Source organism: Penaeus japonicus, unplaced genomic scaffold, assembly GCF_977035675.1.
Source record: "Penaeus japonicus unplaced genomic scaffold, GWHDUDI00000001_assembly GWHDUDI00000026, whole genome shotgun sequence".
Lineage (NCBI taxonomy): Eukaryota > Metazoa > Arthropoda > Malacostraca > Decapoda > Penaeidae > Penaeus > Penaeus japonicus.
In genome coordinates, this window is record NW_028234428.1 from 36319612 (window position 1) to 36329611 (window position 10000).

A 10000-nucleotide genomic window follows, 5' to 3' on the forward strand; every position below is an offset into this window, starting at 1 on the left:
TTATGATATTTAATAGTCTAAAACCAAAAGATAATTTTCATATGAAAGAAAAAGAAGAAAAAAAGTACTATTACTAAGAGAGTGAAATTTGATGTTGGAAGATCAAGAAGAGTTAAACAAAAGGGTTCAGTTCACAAGAGACATTACAAGACTTTCCATCCAGGTCAATTCATGATAAACATTTTAAAAAAACACAAGACTTCATCATTAAAGGACTCAGAGCCATGCTTATGTAATCTTCAGAATTATTCTAGTCTAATCATGTGGATATCACTGATGCACAAGTGCTTTAATCAACATTTATGAGACAACCTAACCACAAAACAGAAAAAGAAAGTCAACTCAAAAACGAGAAAGACAACTTGCAAGCTGCACTTACCAAACGGCTTCGTGTTGAAGGGAGAGCTAATGGCAAATGGGGATGACTGCTGGACCCCAGAGGTGTTGCTACCAAATGCCCCAAAGGTGGAGGTGTTTGTGCCAAAAGTCTTGGAGCCCCCAAAGGATGTGTTGGCTGTCTGTGAGCCAAGGTTGAAGCTACCTGTCCCGAAGTAGCCACTACCCGTTGGGAAGATGCTTGAGGCATTCGGGTTGCTTCTGGAGATAAGAAAATGGGGGGGGGGGGTTGCATTTAATATTAAATTTCAGGTCTCTTGAAGATGAGATGGAAAGACATTGTAAATGTTATTGTGATCAAGTAATGATAATCTTCTCCCTATCCTTCCTTGGACAAAAAAAAAACAAAAAAACTTCAAATGTCTCATTATAAGAACTATCACTTAATATATGTTCACAATTTCCTTATCTTATCTGCGCCTGTCTCTATAGTACAGTAATATGTGACATAAAATGTATTTGCCAAGCTTTCACTTACTCAAATACATAAATCAATATAGAGATTAAAAGCTTCCTGAAAAACAGGTTAGATATATGGAATGCAAAAAGGCTCCCAACTTCCTGTCACTAGGACAATCTCACCAGATTTCACTGAACACTGAACAGTAAAGATGAAATTTTAGCAAATTCTGTAACAAAATATGAACACATGATTTGCTGCCAAGGCAGAGTCGGTTGTAGACACGGATGGCACTGTGCCAAACGATGTAAACCCGTCATCCGACTGTATACATATCTTATTAAAACAGTGACCAATGGGCTAAGGGGGGATTTCGTCAATACGACCTCAAATTTTCATTAAAAAAAAAAATTGAACACTTCATGTTTGAACCTCATCGGATCAAAGCCGATACGTGGCCAAACGCATGATGCGTTCCCCTCCCTGTAGTGTGGGTTTAAAGGGCTGGTTCTTTTAACGCGTAGTAGTGCTGACACGCCCCCTTCTTGTCAATTCTTTGTTATTTTGCATTTATTACTGTTTTTCTGCTGTTTTTTCTATTTACTTTTTGAGTGATGGTGAGGTACGATAACTTGGGCTGTTGCTGGCGACACCAGAGCGGCGAGTGAAGCCTTGCTGGAGAGATGACATGCGTGTATACAAGCTCCTGCCAACGCATATTTGCTTATTTATCTTAGTTATCTTCGTTCTTGACTTATGTTGATTGACAATGCCACGTACTAGTTCAAAACGAAAGGCTGTCAGTGAATGGAATCGTGAAAGGATCCAAAAAAAGGTGGAAAAGGGAAGAAGCAAGCTCAGCTGACGACGACGCGGTCGCTGACCCCTCCATCCCATCCCCCGCACCCACCCCTGACTTCTCATCGCCACATGAGAGCCATGCCACAACTGCAAGCTATAGACACAGCTTGTTGCCAGAAGAGGATAGGCTTTACGACACTAACGATGGTGATGGGACAGTGACTATATCATTGCAAAGGTTGCAAGCTATAGTGAATATGGTGGTGTGAGTGAGGGAGGTCTTTTATGACTTATCAAGTCCTGTCTTCCTTGAGAGATGCCTGCGAGGGCAGAGCCAGAATAGAAACGAGAGTTTCCATTCTAAGCTTTGGATCCATCAAAACAAAGCCAAGTTTGCTGGCCTCCAGAGAGTGACATTCGTGACCCAGCTCACAATTATAGACCACACATTATGGTTTTGTGGCCAACCGATTCCTGCAGCATCTTGGCATCTCCTTGACCGCTGAGGGTTTGTTGTCTAAGCAGAGGATGGACAAAAAGAAAGTGTCATCTCAAAAGGCCCCCCCAAAAAAAACAAAAGAAAGTCGGCACCTGGCCCAGATTACCAGAGTGGTAATTTTTAATCTCGAACACCTTTTCCTGGCAACAATGAGGTGGGTGGGCTCCACTGATACCCAATAAATATGTTATTATCATATCAGAGATATATAACACATCAATAAAGTGTTATATATTCTAAAATAATAATAACGGGACCAGGAACCTTGTAACGTGAGAAGTTTCTCCCAAGCTAGATTCTGAGAGGCTATACAGGTGACATGTAACATGGCTTCAAACTGCCTAAATAATCACTGGCAGGCTTCCCAGGAATGGTTGAATAATTAAATTATGTATATACTTAGATTTGATAAATTTTGGAGTGGATTTTATCAAGCATTGTATATGTTCACATAAAACATCGATTTTCTCAAAACTTGTTTTTTAGATACAAAATGTTAAACTACTCTGTCAGTAATTGACTGATTTAAAAGAAATTTCAGCACCATAATCATCACCTTTGTCCAAACTTTTCCCGGTATTATCAAACAATAATAGCTTCAAATAAATTTATGGCAAATTTTTATATCTGATTTTTTTTTTAACGAAAAAAGAAAGGCAAAGATTTCTTTTTGAATTAAATTTGTCATAAAAGCTACGTGTACAAAAATACCGACAAAGATACTTTATTGTGTCTACTATATTGCCATACCATTCATACTTTCGATGTTATTTTGGGATTTTTTCTGTCTTCTGCAATCACCAAAAATAGATGCACTGCACAAAAACTATGGCAGCTATCATAGTCATATTAATAGTATAAATGCATTGCATACAAATACACATGATGTAGAAAAATTAATCAGCTAGATGAAATATGAAAGATGGGAGGGCCCGAAAACCGTTAGAGGGATCGCACATCCGAAAACCCCCCTTAACCCATTGCCTACAGGGCTGTTTTGGCTCCAAATGATCGAAACGCCAGGCTATTTCAAACATGTAAGTCTAACACCTTGGGCTATCCGCCCACACTGGCCGTGGCCAAGTGCTACGCGCGTGATCACCTAGCACGCCAGCCAAAAGGGTAGCCACCACAAAATATCTCGTCCCTGGTGGCTGTTCCTGCTACCGCTTGATGTGATATCTTGTCACTTGTTACTTCAACCAATAATAATTTTAATAGCAATACAAAAAAAAAAGAAGAAAATAATAACGACAATAATAATCATAAAAACAATAACAACAATAGAAAGCAATGCTGCCTGTGTCTCACCCGAACATAGAGGGTGTGGTAGTCTGTGCGAGGGGCATGGTTGGGGGGGCTGCACCTAGTGTCACTGCTTTGGCTCGCTCCTGTTGTTCCTGGAATGCTTGAAGGCCGCTGCTGCCTGAAATGGGTAAATGAATAAACTGGATGTAGAGATTAATAAACATAAGATTGAGATGAACAAATACAGAAAAATTTGATTAAATTGGCTAAAGAGATAAAATAAAACTAATAACAATAACAATTATAATAGCAATAGTTACAATAGTAATAACAACAAGAATAATAAATATAAAAGCAAGAGTTAAAAACATTCCCACACACCCCCCAGCACTGGCCGCACCACAGCCGAAGCTGGGGTCTTTGTGTCCTCCTTAGACTGGGGTCGGAAGAAACCCTGTTCATGGGGCATGGCGGAGGTGTTGAGGCGGTGGCCCAGCTCTACAAGCTGTGAGTGCTTGGTATACACTTTGCTGGCCAGCTCCTTTAAGGTGTCATGCTCGTGCTGCAGAACCTCCGAGATGTCTGTGATGAAGATTTATATATAAACACACACTCACACGTGTTATTGTCTATGAAATGCACCTGATGAATGACGTAAAAATAATGACAACAATGATAACAATCATAATAGTGCCACAACTATCCTGAACCCACCATCCGGTGTTTCACAGGGGTTACTAGCAGCCTGCATGCACAAGGACACCTCCTCGATTTTGGTGCGGCAGTACATCATTTCGGACTCAAAGTACCGAACAAGGTTGATGAAGTACATCTCGGGGGCTTTGTTCTCCCCCTGCAGGGCCATCGGCGTCTCCTTGGTCCGCCTGGCCATCTCTACATGCTCTGCTTCCTGTTGGGAAATGTACAAGTTTAACAATTGCATATCTAATGAACATGCATACATAAAAATACACACACATAAACATACACATGGATCTGTCTGTCTATCTGTCTTTCTAACCTTCATAACTTCTGCCTTAAGGTTGACGGCACTGGCATGAAGCTGCTGGTATTCGCTGGCTAGCTCAGCAAGCAGCTGCTGAATCTCCTCTGCTTTCTTGGCTACCTTGTGAAAGGGGGCAGCTGTTTGGCGGATGTTCTCCTCTGAGGCCGAGTTCTCAGCATCGCGACGGGATCTGGATGGAGTGAGCAGGAAGTATGGTGTGTTCAGGTGGGGTCCAATGAGGTTGAGTCAGGAGAAAAAGAAAGACTGAGTAGTAGTAATGAAATTTGAGTGAGATTGACAATCAAAAGTAAAGAGAAAAATGGAGGAATATGATATAATGAATTATTGAAACAAAATACAGGCACTGAAGGGACTATACACTGGTTCATATTGACAAAATGAAAAGATTGAAACGTTCAGAAATACAGAAATTCATGGCAGTTCAGCTTACTCAAAGACAGAAATGGTGCTAAACAAGTCATTTGACACAAGTTGTTCTTTTGCAGATTTGCCATCGGTCTTCGCTCCTACGTTGTTGTTACCTGAAGAAGAGGCAAAGTTGAATTACTTACTAGGTATAAAACACAAACAAACACTCACACAGTTTAGAAAAGAAAAAGTTTAAAAAAATATAATAATTACATAAAAACAAATATATATTATGATAAATAAATAACATTTTTCCGTGTAAACAAAAGTGATTGTCTTACAATGTTCAGCCTCCTCTTAACACAAAGCATAGGTCTGGGAATTTTGAAACACTCGCACATTCTCCAAACGGTTATAAGAATCAGAATTTGCACAAGCTAAACAAACCTGGTAAAAAAATAATTCTTACATTTTACACATATATCTCACACCTTTCACATATTACTCTTACCTGCATTGGCCGATGGGGGTTGTGCCCCTCCAAGCCCTATGCTAATACCCCCCAGGCCTGTGGAACTTGTGGTGGTAGTGGTGGTCTGCAAACCTGACAAGATTGGAAATCAGAATTTGATTTTCTACCAGTATGTGGAATATAATGATGTCCTACCAACAATATCAATGCTTTTTTTTTAGGTACATTCAATAAAGCAAAATGCCTCTCCATTTAAATAAAGTATATTGGAAGTTCATTCGCAAACTATATTTAATCATGCTCAGGTGAAACCTGTGAAACATGTGAAACCTGTCTGAATATTCCACAGGAATCTAGAAAATTGTAATATTTTTGTGTATCATAATGTATAACTTGTCAAGTTGATTCCAAAAGTACAATTTTGGTGCATATTAAATGATAGTATATAGAAGTGACTGTTTACTACATCTTTAAGTTCTATCATAAGAGAGACTCTGAATAATGATAATGATAATGATGATGGCATCAACAAAATAGCTACAAAATCATCATTCAGAACCCACTAGTGAACCCAAAGCCACCTCCAAGCTTTGGTGCCTGTGAAGTCTGCAAGGCCTGTGCACCCCCTAATCCAGCCGAAAAATCTGTTGCTGGAGCAGCTGAGGTCACTGTGGCCCCTCCAAGACCTGTGAAGGAGAAGCCTGAGGAGGAGCCTGCTGCACTCGAGGTCGCTGTGGGGGCCAAGTTGGATCCTCCTAAACTGAAGCCAGTGGTCCCTGCAGTCTGGGTCTGGGTTGCACCTCCCAAGAAGCCACTTGAACTGGTGGCTGTTAGGGAGAAAGGTGTCTGATATGAATTGTTGCAGAAGGAAACTTATAATTGAAATAAGAGGGAAAAGGCTTGTACTTCATTATTGTTTTGGAAAGAACCTTTAAGCTTTCTAAGGCAACCATAAGGAAACTGATTATGCTCATTGAAATAAGTCTCATGCTTGTGATACTTACCCCTACATGACTATTGTGCATATATATTTATCTACAATTTCTATCAATCTAATGAGAGAATTTCCAGTAACACTACCAAAACTCAAAGCAACAATTCACTGCTGATATATACTAAGTACACAAGTGGATTTTATCTATGACAACTATAGATAAATGAATTAGCAAGAAAATTTAGATTTCCATCATATGCACACCTGATCGATTCTAGCACAAACCAAAAGGAATCAATACATTTCTAGTGAAACCACATCTATTTCTATATTTTTTACACAGCCTCTATAAAGAACTATATTCTTAAATAGATCTTTAAGACCTAATTTCACTAGCATGCAAATACCAACAATTGGTGGCAAACTTCAGACACTCTTTTCCCTGGATTCAATCACTGACCAGCTGGTGTACTGCTGAAGTTGAACCCCCCAAATGTAGTGGTTGAGGTAGCTGGGGCAGGTGTTGAGTTGAAGCTGAAGCTGGAGGCAGAAGTCGTCGTGGCAGCTGCATATGGCCAAGATCAAAAGGCACTCTTAATTCCACTACAGTCAGGATCAGTCTAATTTCATCTTCCTCTCTCTGTGTCTCTCTCCCCTCCCTCCCTTCCTCCCTCTCCCTCTCTCTCTCCCTCCCCTTTCCCCTCCCTCTCCCTCTCAACCCAATCATGTTGTGCATGTTTTTACACAATAACTTATCCAGCCAGTGTAATCAATGTTTGTACTCTTTCTTCCATCTCTCCTTATTTAGTTGTGATCCTTAGCTACAAAGCTAGTTACTGCGACATTACCCAACATGTTACAAAAGCTAACCAAATTATTATTACTATTCTACAGTTATTGAGCTTCTTTTGAAGAGCATTGTAATTCTGCAATTACCTGAGCAAGCTTACTAGTAGTCAAGACAGGATATTTCTGATGCCACAGGCACTGGCCAGAAATTAAAGTGAAAGAAATTGTTTTTGCCTTACTCCCAGCACTACAGACTTTCCCAAAATGCATTTTCTGTTAAAAACATCAAACAACAAGAGTTAAGGCTAATTCAGGAAAGCTGTAGCTCTGAAACTAGTTTCGACAGTCATAAAACTTTGAAACTGTGAGTGCACTTCAATAGTGAGCAGTTTCCAATGTCGCGACACATACAAAGTGATACCCAGCTTTTAGGCCCGGTTGAGGTTGTAATGTATGTCATAATGGGTTAAAAGTCTTTAATGGACTGCAAATTAACCCATTGCCGACAGGACTATTTTGGCTCCAAATGGTCGAAATGCTGGGATATTTCAAATGCATAAGCCTAACACCACACTGGCCACAGCCAAGTGCCCGATCACCCAGCAGCCAGCCAGGAGGATAGCCATGACAAAATATCTCATCCCCAGCAACTGACACTGCCACCACTTGACGTGATATCTTGTCACTCGTCGTAAACAGGTTTATGTACTGTTATAAATCTCTAAAAATAATGCAATATCACTTGAAAGGATTCAGGACTTCTCTCAGAGTTATAAGTCAACTTCATTTAACTATATTTGCCTAATGCCACTCCTGCCAGCTAGATAAGTGTGCACATTATTTTCACAAGTGATTAACCCATTGCGTACAGGTGTCATGACATACATGACGTAGGAGCTTTGGCCTGACGACGGGCGTCATGACGTACATGACGTTCAGGGATTTTGGATCACTGTGCTATTTTATTTTACTATGAAAAAGGAATGAGTGATGATGGCTACTGCAGTCATAATTACTATAATTACCGTAACATCATGCTAGCTTTACGTCCCAAACCTAGATGGCACCACTTTTTCCTAGCACCAGCAGGAGAGAGAGCCTTGAATGGCACCCATCCACGGTCTCTAGCAAGCACTGTCTCTATAGAGTGATGGCACACACTAAGTTGATGAACCCTTGCTCTAAGGTACCGCCGATGAAGGATGTGCAGGCAGAACGAGAAGAGGAAGGTGACTCAATCCATACCCAGTGTCTAAAATGTGTTCCTGTGCCAATATGGGTGCCTTTCACTGTGACACTCACAGTCACAAGCACAGGTTTCATTCCTCTTCCCTACCTCTTCTTGTTATCTTTATTATAGGGGGTTATATGTTTTGTATTCATTCATGACAGCACAAAAATATGAAAAAATAAAGTTGCCTTTTGTCCTCCCATAAAACAGCAATACTTCTATCACACTGAGTATAAAGAAAATAATGAGCTAATATGGATAATATACTACAATTTTAGTCAACTGCAGCACTGATAGAGCCTATAATATGGCACATATAAGTCTCTAAACTCAATAAAACACACAAAAAACGCTCTAGTTTTACGACTGACTGAAAGAGAGTGGGATGATTCAAATTATATTGCTTCAAGCGGTCTCTCTCTAAAATAAAACCTATCCTGGAGGCTTGGCAAGCAAATTTATCTCCGTCTGCAATGGGTTAACCCTCTCTGGACAGGTGGTACACTACTGTACCGCTCATTCAAAAGCCCAGTGGCCGGGCGGCACAATATTGTGCCCGCTATTTAATTGATTTAGGCCTAAGCGCTCGAAAGCCCCGGCATTGTGACATTCAAGGCTGGAATGCCCCCCGTCGTGAATGGGTTAACCCACTGCCAATGGGGCTGTTTTGGTTCCAATTGGTCTAAACACCGGGGCATTTCAGCCTAAGGCATCAGGCTATTCACTGTCTCTGGCCGTGGCCAAGTGCTACCTGCCCGTACCTAATTGTCCCTGGCAGTGCAACATGATATCTTGTTACCTAGTGCTGACTGGTTAAAAGTGTGTCTATACAAATGGAAGCCCTAAATTTAAACACATACTTAATGATGTTTTGAGGGAGAAATCATGAAGCAATAGGACGTCCTCTGGTGGGAGTGAAATATTCCCATGACATGATATCACATCACCTGGCGCGAATGGGTTTAGGTCTCATAAACCTATTACTGCTTGAAAATCCACTGTAAAAGTTATGACATTATGGTTCCACTATGTTTAAGATTATCGTCTTTTTGGCCAGACCTTAGGCTCAGTCTCTGGGGAACTTGGGGAGGCAGACGAAATGTTAACCCATTGTGAAAGGGTGTCATGACATACATGTCGGCACCGATTAGGCCTAAAATAAAGGAGTCAATGCGTACATGACGCAACATTAGGATCTGCTCAGAGTTGAAACACGCACACAGTCAAGTAGCTCCAGAGCTACAGGGTTCGAAAGTCTGCCTAAATCCGCATTTTATGATTGATTTATGGAAAAATATTGTTTGGGCTAGTCTACACTACCCAGAGGGCGGAGAAAACTCTTCCCCCGTCCCTCTAATTTTTAGCCCGTGCCACTAGTGTCGTAGACTGCCCGCCCTGATGACCAGTTAGGTCATTAGGCGCCCCGTCCACAATGTGTTAATGCAGAGATTTTGCTATGTTTTTTTGTTTGCCATTGAGAATCTTTAGTGCAAGATCTTGTTAAATTGTTCAATCTTTTTGTGCAATTATAACATTAACAAAGAAAGAACTACAGAAAGATGAATAAAACCAAAGGAAATGACCATAAATAATACATAAAACAACAGTATTTGATATGAAAAATAATCTGTTAATTGTGAAGGTATGATCAACCAGGCCAAAATATATATTCTGCTAAGAAAGAGCTTACTGACCTCCTTGAAAATTTATTGTCAAGCTAGTCGAGGTTCTATTTTGTCTAATATAGATAGGGATAATTTGTTAAGCTTGAAACACAAGAGGCCAAAGTATCACTTAATGCAGCCTTAATCTGAACTACCAACATATATTCAAGTTTGTATAGAATATATGTACA

At 40.4% G+C, this 10000-nt stretch overlaps 1 protein-coding gene across 7 annotated transcripts in view; it reads right to left on the reverse strand.

Annotated features, from left to right (window-relative positions):
* Positions 1-10000, reverse strand: part of LOC122253046 (uncharacterized) — a 37147-nt gene that overhangs the window by 18836 nt on the left and 8311 nt on the right. For 5 of the 7 annotated variants that reach the window (XR_006223211.2, XM_086552339.1, XM_043015812.2 and 2 more), the window contains exons 4-12: positions 6586-6690; positions 5755-6018; positions 5231-5323; positions 4802-4892; positions 4366-4540; positions 4059-4254; positions 3726-3926; positions 3408-3522; positions 380-597 (exon numbers count right to left, since the gene is read on the reverse strand). Coding sequence is in view for 5 of the 7 variants with exons in the window: in XM_086552339.1 (XP_086408465.1) it covers positions 380-597; positions 3408-3522; positions 3726-3926; positions 4059-4254; positions 4366-4540; positions 4802-4892; positions 5231-5323; positions 5755-6018; positions 6586-6690 (1458 nt within the window). In the remaining 2 variants the exon portion in view is untranslated. The remainder of the gene's footprint in view (positions 1-379; positions 598-3407; positions 3523-3725; positions 3927-4058; positions 4255-4365; positions 4541-4801; positions 4893-5230; positions 5324-5754; positions 6019-6585; positions 6691-10000) is intronic. The other 2 variants (XR_015192347.1, XM_043015815.2) reach the window with 1 other exon arrangement.